The sequence below is a fragment of the Fundulus heteroclitus genome, chromosome 22 (genome assembly GCF_011125445.2).
Source record: "Fundulus heteroclitus isolate FHET01 chromosome 22, MU-UCD_Fhet_4.1, whole genome shotgun sequence".
Lineage (NCBI taxonomy): Eukaryota > Metazoa > Chordata > Actinopteri > Cyprinodontiformes > Fundulidae > Fundulus > Fundulus heteroclitus.
In genome coordinates, this window is record NC_046382.1 from 34,203,020 (window position 1) to 34,218,050 (window position 15,031).

Genomic DNA, 15,031 nt, shown 5'->3' on the forward strand with positions numbered 1-15,031 from the left:
TGCAAAACAAGCTACAAAAAAATATTAATATTGATATATTATTACCATTCAGTAAGGAAGAAATTAAATCTATTATTAAACAAAAGGTTAAGGAAAGGTGGCAGAAGCTGTGGGAAGAGAATAAAACTGGATGGTGCAATGAGGCGAACAGGAAGGAATAGAAAAGAGGAAACATTATTATTATTATTTATTTTATTTTTTTTTTGGTGGGAGAATATATACATAGCATCCCGATCCATACTCCACTCTAGTAGATGGCGGTAATGCACATCATTAAGTTGCTTGCCAACCGCCACAAAACAAGAAGAAGAAGAAGAAGAAGTTTGATGGTGGGCTTATCTGCTGTGAAAACGTGTTGGGTTCAGCCCAGAGATAGATCAGCAACGTGCAGGAAACTCCTGCAGAAGAAACATTCATGGAGTTCAAAGAAGTCTTCGTGAAGACGGAGGAAGAGATGGATGATCAGCGCAGACTGCTGGATTTCAGCCGGATACCCCTGATAATCTTACACCGAATAGGTATGAAACAGCAGAGGTACTAACGTTTTACTGATGAGAACAAAGTTGTTTGGTCGATGCTGAACTCGGAATCTGATAGCGAGAGCTGTTTCACCGCCGTATTTTTAAATAAAATACATAAATATAACGAGCAACTCAGTAAAAACGAGTGTGAGGTTTAGCCACATCAGTAAGTGTCTAATTTTATTTGAAGGACCAGTATTTTTATTTAATATGCAGATGAGAATATACACCAGAAGATGGTAGAACTTTTTATTTTCTGATCTTTTTCCACAGAAGATAGGGGAGCTCTCCATCGCATCCTTTTTCATGCATATTCAAATTTTTAAATGGTTCTTTTTTTTTGTTTTACATGGTGCTAAATTTGCATTGTAGAGAATGCGTCAGGTATAGCCTTAGCAGGTTTTATTTGTCATGATTTATTTTCATGTATTCATGTTTTCATGTATTTGTTTTATATTCTGCCAAGAATAGAATGTACAATGTCAGCGATTAACAAATGAAAAAGTTATGTGTATGCTTGATACCTTGTTGTTAGGACATTTCAAATGTTTCAAAATCTGTATAATCCTTTTTCAAACATATATTTAGGAAGGCGTCTATTCTATTTCATTCATACTTTTATTTAGGCTGTTTTTGCTATATAAACAGCTAAGTGCTAGCACTTCTGAAGATGAGTGTGAGGTGTAGCTCCATCACAAAGTGGCTCATATTATAAAGGACCTGTGTTTTGTTTAATAGCTCCTGAGAATATACCTCAGAAGATGGATATGGTTTAGCTTTTATTTTTGGAAAGACCTTTTTATTTCTTATATAGCTGTTTTCCACAGAAGACGGGGGATTTTTAATGAGATACATTTGTTATTTTTACATTTATTATTATTTTGCTCTTTCAAAAACATTTAATTTAAAAACTAATTTTCTTTAAAAAGATTATTTCAATAAATTACGCGTTAAAGGGCAAGAAAATCTTATATAGAATATCTTATAGGTATTTTTGTATCAAAAAATATCTATAAAAATCATCCATCCATACATATGTACATACATACATTTGAGTGTGCAATAATAAACAGATAAAGTAGTAAAATAACTGCCAGGTAAACATAACAATAAACAGATCAACATAATTATAAAGATGTAAATAAGGTGCATTCAAACATTTTCATGCTGTATGATAATCAGTAATTTTTTTTCTAAGTTTTATCATCATGACACACATTTCTTAATGCAGTCTAATTGGTTAATTATTCTGCTTTGATTACTAGAAGCACATTTATACTGTCTCTTCGTCTTGTACTATCAACCAATCACAGCTCTTAAACAACAGTGCGAAGTGCGAGTCACCCACACCTCCGCCCTTCCTCAGAGTTGCTCTCAGCAGTTATCTGAATCAGGAATTTTGGTAGGAATTTTTAGGCTAAACGAGGAAACGCACCGAATGCATTGTTGCATCCTGCGATGGACTGGCGACCTGTCCAGTGTGCACCCTGCCTCTCGCCCATTGACAGCTGGAGATGGGCACCAGCACCCCTCACTACCCCAACAGGGATAAGCGTGTTGGTAAATGGATGGATGGCATTGCAGAATCAGCAATGCGGCATATGTGTGTATTTACGCAATGCCTAAATTAGATTTAAGTTCTAATTTCAGACGCACATACGCTCCTGTTTGGCAGGGAATAAACGGGAAAGTCGCATCCTGTGTCAAAGTTCACTTGCAAACTATCCCAAAAGTGGAGTTTCCGGCCACAAGTTGGTAGAAGTCACCTTGTTGACGCTGCTGATTGATGGGATGCGCTCATTTTTGCTGAGCTCTCTGCCTTTCCTCTCGCAACAATTTGTCAACTAGAGGGAGGAAGGCCAAGGCGCGCCTTCTATTTAGGTGCTCTTTCCATGTGGCGATAGTTTCTTTTAGGGCAGAAACAGCAGCTGTTGTGTGTGCTTTGCAGCTTCTGATTTTAATTTAAGCTTTTAAAAACTGCTTACGTTACGCTTACGTGGGGGAAAGTAGTCATCTGAAACCTAAATGTTGTGATTTTGATTGCAGCTTTTTCCTCCCGTTCTGTTTAATTTCATCAAAGGGTTAAAGTGAACGGTGCATTCTTTTCTCAAATTTATAAGCTTGTCTTTTCTTTTCTTTTTCTTCCAGATCCTCCTGTGTGTAAAGACGAAGGTGTTCACATCATTCTCAGTCACAAGGAGGGGAACTTTACTTTAAATGAAGAGCAACCAGAACCTATGCAGATAAAATGGGAGAAAGGGAAACACGGACATGAACAATTTAAAGAGGAAGAGAGGCAACTCTGCATCAGTCAGGTTGAAAAGCAACTTGTGCTGAAACAGGACACTGATGAGATTTTAATTATTCCTTTCAATGTGCAAAGATTCCACAATGAAACAGAACAAAACGGGAACAAATTAATCTTTCAGGCTTTCCCTGAAGTTGAGGACCGGGATCAGGAAGGAAACAATAATGGGGACCCAAGAAAAAGGAGAGAAGAGCAGAAGCAAAATGAGAGATGTGAGAAACCCAAACAGCAGAGAAGCAATAAGAAAACTCACCCAAACCGATATATACATTCTTGTAAAATTGGTCTTAACATTTTTTCTCAAAAAGGTAACTTAAGTACACGCATGAAAACAGAGAAGGCTATACCTTTCACATGTGTGACCTGTGGAAAAAGTTTTGCAAGAAAAGATAATTTGACATATCACATGAGAACTCACACAGGAGAAAAGCCTTTCACATGTGTGACCTGTGAAAAAAGTTTTACAAGAAAATATTATTTGACATTTCACATGAAAACTCACACAGGTGAGAAGTCTTTTCCATGTGTGACCTGTGGAAAGAGTTACAGTAATGGATGTAATTTAACGTATCACATGAGAACTCACACAGGTGAGAAGCCTTTCACATGTGTGACCTGTGGAAAAAGTTTTACGAGAAAAGATTATTTGACATATCACATGAGAAATCATACAGGTGAGAAACCTTTCTCATGTGTGACCTGTGGAAAGCGTTACAGTGATAAAAGTAGTTTAAGGTATCACATGAGAACTCACACAGGTGAGAAGCCTTTCACATGTGTAACCTGTGGAAAGAGTTACAGTGATAGAAGTGGCTTAACTTATCACATGAGAACTCATACAGGTGAGAAGCCTTTCACATGTGTGACCTGTGGAAAAAGTTTTACAAGAAAAAATACTTTGACATTTCACATAAAAACTCATACAGGTGAGAAGCCTTTCTCGTGTGGGACCTGTGGAAAGAGTTACAGTGATAGAAGTGGCTTAACTTATCACATGAGAACTCATACAGGTGAGAAGCCTGTCTGATCAGCTTCTCCCAACAGTATTTGCGCTACAGTGTCTACAGCGGGGGTCACCAACCTTTTTGAAACAGAGCTACTTCATTGGTACAGAGTCATACGAAGGGCTACCAGTATTGATCTTTGAACTAAAAGGAGTCAAGAGTTTACCTTAACTTTATGTAAAATAAACACATTTTTAATGCTTTGTTACAGATATTGTCATTTTTAAACCTATGTAAATGCAAGTGTGAATAAACAGGAAAAGTAATGGAATAAAATTAAGCATTAGATGCAGCTCACTGGTGGATTGTGCCTTTTATTTAGAGCAGGCTCATGGGCACCACATATGGTCCTCGGAGTCTACCTGGTGCCCGTGGGCACCATGTTGTGACCCCTGGTCTATAGGTTCTCCCAGAAAGAACACACCTTTTCTGACCCTTCCTCAGATCTCAGTTGAAAAGAAGAAAAAAAACTTAGGGTTAGACCAATCGACCTTGCTTCTGAGCAGAGTTGTTTCACAGAGTAAATTGTTGTCATAATTTGACTCAGGGTAACAGCTTCTGGGCATTCTGAAATGGAAAAGCCCAGCTTACCCCAGAATATACTCTAGATATCCACTAACCCAGTGTTCTGAAACAGGACCTTGAGGTGGTAACGCTCACTTACTGATTCTATTGGTCAATGATAGCAACATTTACCTGAAGGACATCCAATATGAATCGTATCATTTAATCCATTATGTTAAAATCTAAGCCTTGACATATGTGTCCTTTTTCCTGTTGCTTTTTGCTTTTCTCATATCTCCAACTTTCCATAGAATTTTATAAAACCATATTTCTTCTCTTCTTTCCATTGTTTTTGCCACCTTCAGTCTTGTTTAATGATAGTTTTACATCCTTTCTTTAGATGCATCCTTTGCAACCTTATCCGTAATTTTGCATTTTTTTATTTAATAGTAAAAATAACAATTTATAAAGTGCATTCGTTGAAAGTGCTGCAGTAGGTGATAAAAAATGAAATAAAACAATATAATTTAAAAACAAAGACAAAGGGAAACACCAATATTACAACAATATAGCTTAGGCATCGTATTAGGCTGCATAAGATAAGGTGAACATGTGGGTCTTTAGCTTGGTTTTAAAAACCTCCACAGAACAATTAATATCTAAAGTGAGATTGTTCCACAGAGATGGGGCACTAAAGGAAAAATCAGGCTCCCATACAGTTTTTCTTTTAGCCTGAGGGACTTTTAAAAGACCTGTGCCCTGTGATCGAAGAGCACGGAGTAGAACGTGCAGCTGCAAAAGGTCGGATAGAAAAGAAGGTGCCAGACAATTTAGTGCCTTTTAGGTGAGCAGCAAGATCTTAAAGTCACCTTGAACCCGACAAGGCAACCAGTGAAGGGATGTCAGTCCTGGGGTGATATGCTCGTATCTCCCAGTTTTGGTCAAGATGCAAGCAGCCGTGTTTTGAACCATCTGCAGGCCTCTAAAACTTTTCCCCGGTAACGCATTACAATATTCAATGCGTGAAGATGCCAATGCATGGATAAGAGCCTCTGCACTGTCTAATAATAATCACTGTCAGATTTTGGAAATGTTCCTGAGATGGTAAAATGTAGTCCTTGTGACCTCTTTAACGTGAAATTCAAAGGAGAGCACCATACATGGGTTGGACAATGAAACTGAAACACCTCTCATTTTAGTGTGGGAGGTTTCATGGCTAAATTGGACCAGCCTGGTGGCCAATCTTCATTAATTGCACATTGAACCAATAAGAGCAGAGTGTGAAGGTCCAATTAGCAGGGTAAGAGCACAGTTTTGCTCAAAATATTGCAATGCACACAACATTATGGGTGACATACCAGAGTTCAAAAGAGGACAGATTATTGGTGCACGTCTTGCTGGAGCATCTGTGACCAAGACAGCAAGTCTTTGTGATGTATCAAGAGCCACGGTATCCAGGGTAATGTCAGCATACCACCAAGAAGGACGAACCACATCCAACAGGATTAACTGTGGACGCAGGAGGAAGCTGTCTGAAAGGGATGTTCGGGTGCTAACCAGGATTGTATCCAAAAAACATCAAACCACGGCTCCCCAAATCACGGCAGAATTAAATGTGCACCTCAACTCTCCTGTTTCCACCAAAACTGTCCGTCTGGAGCTCCACAGGGTCAATATCCACGGCCGGGCTGCTATAGCCAAACCTTTGGTCACTCCTGCCAATGCCAAACGTCGGTTTCAATGGTGCAAGGAGCGCAAATCTTAGGCTGTGGACAATCTGAAACATGTATTGTTCTCTGATGAGTCCACCTTTACTCTGTTTTCCCCACATCCGGGAGAGTTACGGTGTGGAGAAGCCCCAAAGAAACGTACCACCCAGACTGTTGCATGCCCAGAGTGAAGCATGGGGGTGGATCAGTGAGGGTTTGGGCTGCCATATCATGGCATTTCCTTGGCCCCATACTTGTGCTAGATGGGCACCAAGGACTACCGAACCATTCTGGAGGACCATGTGCATCCAATGGTTCAAACATTGTATCCTGAAGGAGGCGCCGTGTATCAGGATGACAATGCACCAATACACACAGCAAGACTGGTGAAAGATTGGTTTGATGAACATGAGAGTGAAGTTGAACATCTTCCATGGCCTGCACAGTCACCAGATCTAAATATTATTGAGCCACTTTGGGGTGTTTTGGAGGAGCGAGTCAGGAAACATTTTCCTCCACCAGCATCACGTCTTGATCTGGCCACTATCCTGCAAGAAGAATGGCTTAAAATCCCTCTGACCACTGTGCAGGACTTGTATATGTCATTCCCAAGACGAATTGACGCTGTATTGGCCGCAAAAGGAGGCCCTATACCATACTAATAAATTATTGTGGTCTAAAACCAGGTGTTTCAGTTTTTTTTGTCCAACCCCTGTAAAGTTTAGTGTTAAACTTTAGACGAGGCAAATTTATTTGTATTGCACATTTCAGTACAGAGACAATGCAAAGTGCTTTACATGATTAAGATATAAGAAATTAGCAGAATAAAAGCAAGCAGGAATAAAATGCAGAAACAAAATAGAACATGGGAGATTAGAACTTAAAAGCAAATAAGTAAAAACAGTTGGACTACAAAGTGAACTAATGATGTTTCAGTAAAACAGTTTAACTAGAACAGTTGAAGGCCATCCTAAACAAATGTGTTTTTAATCTTGATTTAAAGGAACTCAGGCTTTCCGCACCTTTACAATTTTCTGCAAGTTTGTTCCAGATAAGTGGAGCATAGGAACTAAATGCTGCTTCTCCTTGTTTAGTTCTGGTTCTAGGTATGCAGAGTAGGCTGGAGCCAGACGACCTGAGTGGTCTGGAGGGTTTATACGCTGATAACAAGTCTGTGATGTATTTAGGTGCTAAGCCATTCAGGGATTTATAAACTGACAGAAGTATTTTAAAGTCTATTCTCTGAGATACAAGGAGCCAGTGTAAGGACTTTAGAACTGGGGTGATGTGCTCTACTTTCTTAGTCTTAGTGAGGATGCGGGCAGCAGCGTTCTGGATCAGCTGCAGCTGTCTGATCCACTTTTTAGGCAGACCTGTGAAAACACCGTTGCAGTAATCAATTTGACTAAAAATAAACGCATGGATTAGTTTTTCCAGATCCTGCCGAGACATCAGTCCTTTAATCCTGGAAATGTTCTTCAGGTTATAGAAAGCCGACCTTGTAATTGTCTTTAGATGCTTTTGGAGGTTCAGGTCTGAGTCCATCACTACACCCAGATTCCTGACCTGATCAGTGGTTTCTAATTGAAGCAGCTGAAGTTGTGTGCTAACTTTTGATCTCTCCTCTATTGGTCCAAATATTATTACTTCAGTTTTGTTTTTGTTCAATTGAAGAAAATTTTGGCACATCCATGCATTGATTTCTTCTAGGCATTTACTAGCTGATGTTTTTTTTTTTATGATTGAGCTAGAGGGAGCATGTAGATATTGAAGAGAAGAGGACTCAGGATGGACCCTTGGGGAACCCCACTTGTGATTTTTGTCATTCTTGATGTAAAGTTACCTACTGGTATAAAAAAGTCCCTGTCCTTTAAGTAGGATTTAAACCAGTTGAGAGTTGTACCCCTGTACCAGAAAGTTCTAACAGAATGGAGTGATCGACAGTATCAAATTCTGCACTGAGATCTAATAGTACCAGCACGGTGGTTCTTCCACAGTCTGTATTTATATGGATGTCATTAAACACCTTGATAAGGGCGATCTCTGTACTGTGATGAGCACGGAAGCCAGACTGGAAAACATCAAAGCGGCTGGTCGTTGTTAAGAAGGTGTTTAATTGTTGAAACACAGCTTTTTCAATAATCTTACTGATAAAGGGGAGGTCTGAGATGGGCCTTTAGTTCTGGAGTAGAAGTTTGTCTAAATTGTTCTTTTTTAGCAGTGGTTTGATAATTGCTGTTTTTAAGGACTGGGGGAAAACACCTGACAGAAGGGACGCGTTTATTATCTGAGTCAAATCAGACAAAATTTTTTTAAAGAAAGCTGTGGGGAGAACATCAAGGCAGTAGGAGGAGGAACTTAGCTGCTGAATGATCTCCTCTAAGCTTTTATTGTTTATTTGGCTAAATTGGGACATTTTGTCAGGATAAGTTCCAGTTGGATACAGCATTGGTTCTGGTGTTGATATGGTAGTACAAACTGATCCTCTAATTTTTAGGATTTTCTCAGTAAAGAAGTTAGCAAATTAGTTGCAGGCCCTGGTGGAGTGGAGTTCGGAAGTCACGGACACAGGAGGATTTGTTAACCTGTCGACTGTGGCAATTAAGGCACGAGCATTATTAATGTTTTTGTTGATGATCTCAGAGAAGAAATATTCTCTTGCATTTCTCAATTGTAAGTTTTAGATCTATATAGTCTCTCTTTATAGATGTCATAGTGAACCTGCAGTCTGGTCTTTCTCCACCTACGTTCTGCTTTCCGACACTCCCTTTTTTCGCCTCTAACTGCTGGAGCACTTCTCTTTCTTGCCGGAAAAAAACTTCACTTTAACTGGAACAGTGCAGTCTATTATGTCTGAGACTTTAGACTGAAAGTTATCTACTAGCTCATCTACTGAGTTGCAGCCAAGGTTGAAGTATCAGAGTAAACTTTAATAAAAGTTTCTGTGGCAATGTCCTTAAAGGTGCGTTTTCTTAAGATGTCCCTTTGGCTAAATGAGTCACTGGAAATTATGCATTAAAAGGTAACAGAAAAGTGATCAGATAGGGCAACATAAGTTACATTGACTTTAGAAATCTTTAGACCTTTAGTGATGATTAGGTCTAAAATATGTCCCTGTTTGTGCATTGGCTGTTTAACATGTTGAGTTAAACCAAAGTTTCTAAGTGTGTCACACAGTTATTTTGCACTTCTCTCTTCAGAGTTGTCAACGTGAAAGTTGAAGTCTCCCACAATAATTAAACAGTCATAATCAACGCATATCACAGACAGACAAACAGTTCGTACCAGGCTCTTTACCTGGAGAGCCAAATGTTCAAAAGAGTCGAATTTTCCCAAAAACACCTTTTTACACTTTAGTGAATCATTAAACAATGTTGCCACTCCTCCACATTTCCTTTGCTGTCTGCTCTCACAAAGAAAATTTTAGCCCTGTGATAGACTGGCGACCAGTCCAGGATGTACCTCACTTCCTCGCCTCTCAGCCATTGACCGCTGGAGATACCATTACCTTATAAACTTCCCTGTTATGCACCTATAGTCAGTCTGTGTATAATGCAACACCAACAACTGCTCTGTGAAGGCTACAAATGTTTGTTGCTGACAAACAACCTCAGGGAGAAAAAATATATCAGACAGGTCAGGGTTAAAGTTCTGAAGAAGTTAATGGTTATAAAACAAACCCTCCCACTTAAACTTGCAAGCAGGGCAAGGAGATCATTTATCAGGCAATCATCTGAGAGGCCCATGGTGACTCTGGAGGAGCTTCATACATCTAAAGCTCAGGTGGGAAACTTGATGGGACTATTAGTCACGCACTCTACAACAATCATCACTAAATTGGAGGACAGCACCCCCTGCTGTTTGGTCTGTACCTGCAGTCAGTACTATGATGAATACTATTAATAAACTCCTAAAAAGTACAAAACTTAATTTAACTGAAGTTTATCTTTAAAATAATGGCTTTTTATATATTAAATAAAAAAAATTATACCTTGATATTTTTGCTATGAGATTCATAGTTAAAAGCTGACTAGATAGATAGATAGAGAGATAGCTTTATTTGTCATTTTGTATGCACAAAGTGCGTACAGAACGAAATTTCGTTTGCATACAGCTTGAAAAATCACAGTAGATTGCAATTATTTTCAGGATAAAGATGCAGCAGCGATTTAGGTAACAGTTGGAATAAAAGCCATTTATATTGTTAATATTATATAGTTAAGTGTGACACTGTTAGTTGTTAGAAACCATTTTATATATATTTATAAATTAACCCATATATATGTTGTACATTTTAAAAGGGATCCTGGATAATCTTTAGAACAACAGCTTTAATGCATTAAAGCAAAAAATTATACATGATTACATTTTTGACCCATTTTGTTAGGACGGGGAAGCCTGAAAATGTTTCCTCCTCCAAAGGGGCGCACAACAGAAAACGTTTGCGAACCACAGGGTTAAGCAAAGAAAGATCAGATAGATACAGATCAGATATCAGCAAAATTTGTATTTTTTAGAAGTAATAAGTTAGAACATCCTACAGCCCCAACAGCAAATAACCTAAGTGAACTTAAAAAAAAGCCAGTGGTCGTCATGTTTAACGTTCACCATAAGCCAAGTGGGACACAGCAAAAATGTGGACGAAGGTGTATGTAAAAATGCATGGCTGAAAGCTTATGCTGTGCATCACCCTTAACAGGTCATCCCTGCACTGACAAATGGTGGTGATGCTTTTCTTCATCTGGTACAAGTTGATGAAAAGAAAGACACCCTGAAGTTAGACATCTAAACAGGAAAGCCTGAGGTGTATTAACCATCCCAACCTCAAAATCCAATCAGGCAGAAGCATGCTTGAAGTTGATAGCTGCTGTAATACACTGGTTATTTGCACTTCTTTCAGTTTATGTCAAGGTAAAACCGTCAAACACAAAATATTGTACAAATTTTATTTTTGAACCTGTTTTTTGCTTGAATCCATAGACTGCAGACACACTCGGCCATTACAGTGGACAGTTAAGAGCAGTTAGTCTAAGTGTCAAATCTTTGAGTACAACTATCACCAAATACCACACATTTTCCAGCCCACAACTACTTACATGGATATTTTAATTTTTAATTGGTATTCCCAAAACCCGAGTTCAGTTTCAGAACTTATTTCATGTAGTCTTCTTCCATTTTTGCATGGGGCATGGGGGGTTGCTACACTGGACTTTTCATTTTCAACAGTGTCAGTCCTAAACTAAAAAATCTGTATGTTTGGCTTTTTAAGTAAAGGCTTCAAAAGTACCATTGGTATAACATTTAGAGAACAACGGGTCTAGAATTTACAGATTTTGTTTGATTCTTTAAATCTCTGCTTATCTGAACAGCTTATGTGCGAGATCTTCGTGTACTCTGCGGGTTCTGGTGATTTGCTAATCATGCCGCAAGTTTACAGTTTGCTGGCACTGAAGACGCTTTCATGCACTTGTACAGCCTCTTTGTGATTTCTTGACATTTAAGTCTGCTTTCTTTTCGGAGGGGTCCATATATACCTTAACATTAAGCTCTATTGATTGACTTCATGGTGTTATCAACTCACACTGCACATTTCAACATCAGTTTATGGTCGATGACATCAACTTAAAAAATGATCCAAGGTGTTTTTAAAACCGTCTTATCTTAGGGCCACACATGACTTCAATGTTAATAACCGGGGATAATGTATGTACTTTGGTGTTGAGGTAGAGAAGGTTTCTCTGGGACCTGATAATTACTCTGTCAAAAACCTCCAGTAAAACACTCGTTTTCGATGTGTCAATAGTAAAATCCCTGCTTGTCTCAGCATCATCTGCTCGGAGAGGCTGCACAAAGGCTCTCCGTTTCTACTTTCTGATCCTACCAGGGAAGCTCAGTCCCATCCCAGTTGTATGCCTTTCCGGTCTTTTCCATACTTAGGGAATTAATGATGCCCATCAGACAGTTCACAGAGTGTTCAGCGCTAAACAGCTTGTCATTTGGCACGTTCCTGTGATAGGGCCGGGAGAGATCCGTGTTAACTGTTCCCGGGTGTAAGGACACACACACCACCTGGAGACAAGGGAAAAGGGAACAGAGGTGGGTCAGAATACGTTTATCCATCGGAGGAAGACAACTCAGATGCTGTAATGTGGTCATGGATCCCAAATCTTGTAAAAAGCTGTTCTCAAAATGTCATGTTTATGGGTTTTCTTGAATTCACATCTGAAATCAGTTCCAGTGAATCTGATTAAACTGAAATAAAGAGGATCTATCCTATTTGCATGATTAGCTAAAGCCATTATCAATGGAGCACATCTTCAATATCAAAGTGAAACAAAAAGCTAAACATGACTAAGAACATTCACCTTGGGCCGACTGCGCCCCAGCTCTATGGATAAATTCCTGGTAGCCATGTTGAGAGCTGCCTTAGACATTCTGTAGCTGTACCAGCCGCCAAGTCCTAGGGGGTGACATTAGGGATTGGGAGTAGAAGAAGCACACTACGTTAAGATTCACTCTTTATTACATGTCTTGAATCTGCTAGGTTCTGTTCTTAAATTGTCCACAGTCTACATGCTATGAGCACAAAACAAAAAGATGGTTGTGAACCACAAGTTACACAAGGGTTACCGTTGTCTCCGATGGACCCGACTTTAGCGGTGATGTTGACAATGATGCCGCTGTGCTGCTTGGCTTTCTCTGCTGGCTGCTGACCGAAGGCACCGCCACCCTTCAGAAGGAGGGGGCTGAAATATTTGGCCATTACCAGGGGGCCCACGGTGTTAGTCGTCAAGGTGGATATGATGCCCTGAGAAGGTAAAAGCTCATCTGTAATGTATTTGTCATGAATACAAAAAGAAAAAAAGTTACGCAGCTAAAAGTGAAATCTTTAAAAGCTAGACGAATGTTACAGTGTCTTACAAAAGTATCTTAATTTTCTTCCCCATTTTGCCACATTACAGTCAGAAACCTCAGCGTAGGAGAATTTTATGCATTAGACCAGCAAGTAAAACAACCAAGATAAGAAGGTTTTCAGAATCTTTTGACAAAGGCCCCTCAAATACCCCTAAATAAAACATGTGCAACCGTTTGCCTTTAGAAAACACGTAAACAGAGTCCATCTGTGTGTAATTTTATCTCGTTATTTTATCCAATTATTCCCAGGGTGGGTTAAATTCCAGGGAGGATAAATAGGTCAGGAATAATTTAATTGGGTTTAATAAAATGTAAGACAGTATTTCTGAATTAAATTGATTTGAAGCAAACTAGTGTCAATGTTTAAACGCCTCACACTTTGAACATTTTATAATGGGCCATTCATGACATCATCTATAAACAGAAGACTATAGGCCTTTACATATCATCCTTTTCTTCCTTGATCGGCACGTGTTCTTTACGCCGTGTGATAAACTTTAATGTCCCAACAAAGATATTACACATTACAACATGCAAAAAGCTATGTGTGGCAGAAAATTGACACTCAACAATAGTGATGTCGGCATCATGATGTGGTAATGTTTCTCTAGAGTGAAACCAGGAAACCCTAACCCAGCTGATGGGCTGAGTAGAGACTGGAGCTCCTCCTGCAGGACAGCAATCTACAAACAGAGCCAGAACTCCAATGGACTGGTTCAGATCAAATCATATCGCGTGTTAGAGCGTGATATGTCCAGCGACATTTAATAAGAACGTTTTGCACGATTATGATGCAAGCTCTCCATCTAATTTGACAAGGATTAGGGCTATTTTGATATGTGTTTTAAAACAAATCGTCTCTATATGTTCAACGTTTGTAGAGATCTACCCCCAAAAAGACTCCCAACAACAAGATGGGGATATATATGGACGTAAGAATCCCCCTATCAGTCATCTGAAATAAATATAGCTGCTCTCATGAGTAAACGCACTAACTTTTGACATGTGCAGTGTATTCAGGAACCAGGTAATAAGGTTGGCACATTTCTGACATTTCAGGAGAAGAACTTTACTTCAACCTTTGCAAACAGTGTGTAAGTCTCCGCTCTACCTTAGCAGAAACGTCCCTCAGGCTGGTTTCTCCTTTCCCGGTGGGGTGAAGCATCGCCGAAGAGTTTACCAGGAGATCCACCCGACCGAAGTTCTCCTTCACCCGCTCAGCCGCCCCGCGGATGTCTTCCTCCTGGTTCACGTCCAGCTTGAGGAGCGTGAGTCTGCCCCGGTGCTGCACAGCCAGGTCCCGCAGCTCCGCCGCCCCGTCCGGGTTTCGGCATGTCGCTACAACAGCAGCGAGGCTTTTATTTTTTAATATGTGTTTGCAGAATTCAAACCCCAGTCCTCTGCTGGCACCTTGAATGAGAGCTACGGGAGCAGCCATGGTACACAAAACACCAGGACACGTGACGAAACAAGTATCGGTACCTTCAAAATCCATCGATGCCTCGTAATTTTGACTTCCAAGAGTCTAAACGATACAACGGACATTATTTATCTGTAAATTTTAGTTTACAGGTTTTGAAATACATACAAATTGTTGAAGTGAAATCGTTGCAACTATTTTACCTTTATGGAAAACTAATTCTAAAAGAAGTAATAAAAATAACAAAGTGTACGTGAAGGCAATGTGTTTCACAACAAGAAAAATACGCCCTCTGCAGGTCATTTTAAAAACACTTACACAATTTATTACACGTGCCGTTAAGAAGTATTATATCAAGACATGAAGAAGGTCTGAAATAAACCTTGGTGAAACAAGGAAATAAAAACAAAAGGTAAGTAGATAAGTAAGATTGCAAAATAAAAGTTATTCAAATAAAGGAATAAATTAGCCTATATACTTTAACTCTGTTCGCTTGTCAAGCAATCATAATTTATTTATTTACAGGAGAGAGAGAGAGAGAGAGAGAGAGAGAGAGAGAGAGAGAGAGAGAGAGAGAGAGAGAGAGAGAGAGAGAGAGAGAGAGAGAGAGAGAGAGAGAGAGAGAGAGAGAGAGAGAGAGAGAGAGAGAG

General features: G+C 39.5%; 2 protein-coding genes across 3 annotated transcripts; one reads left to right on the forward strand and one right to left on the reverse strand.

The window, feature by feature from the left end:
* Positions 1-307: 307 nt before the first annotated feature.
* On the forward strand, positions 308-4,041 carry LOC110369512 (gastrula zinc finger protein XlCGF57.1). 2 transcript variants are annotated; one of them, XM_036126835.1, is made up of 3 exons: positions 308-518; positions 2,670-3,671; positions 3,840-4,041. In XM_036126835.1, exons 1-3 carry the CDS (start codon positions 416-418, stop codon positions 3,854-3,856), a joined length of 1,122 nt encoding a protein of 373 aa, XP_035982728.1. In that variant the 5' UTR covers positions 308-415; the 3' UTR covers positions 3,857-4,041. The 2 variants fall into 2 exon arrangements, with proteins under 2 accessions (XP_035982728.1, XP_035982727.1); XM_036126834.1 differs by having other exon boundaries at positions 2,670-4,041.
* A 6,937-nt stretch (positions 4,042-10,978) lies between these two features.
* zgc:65997 (SDR family oxidoreductase) lies at positions 10,979-14,433 on the reverse strand. Its single transcript, XM_012878409.3, has 4 exons — positions 14,073-14,433; positions 12,677-12,854; positions 12,412-12,506; positions 10,979-12,115 (listed from the first exon to the last, which is right to left on the reverse strand). The coding sequence occupies exons 1-4, from the start codon at positions 14,397-14,399 to the stop codon at positions 11,924-11,926; spliced, it is 792 nt and encodes a 263-aa protein (XP_012733863.2). The 5' UTR covers positions 14,400-14,433; the 3' UTR covers positions 10,979-11,923.
* Positions 14,434-15,031: the final 598 nt, after the last annotated feature.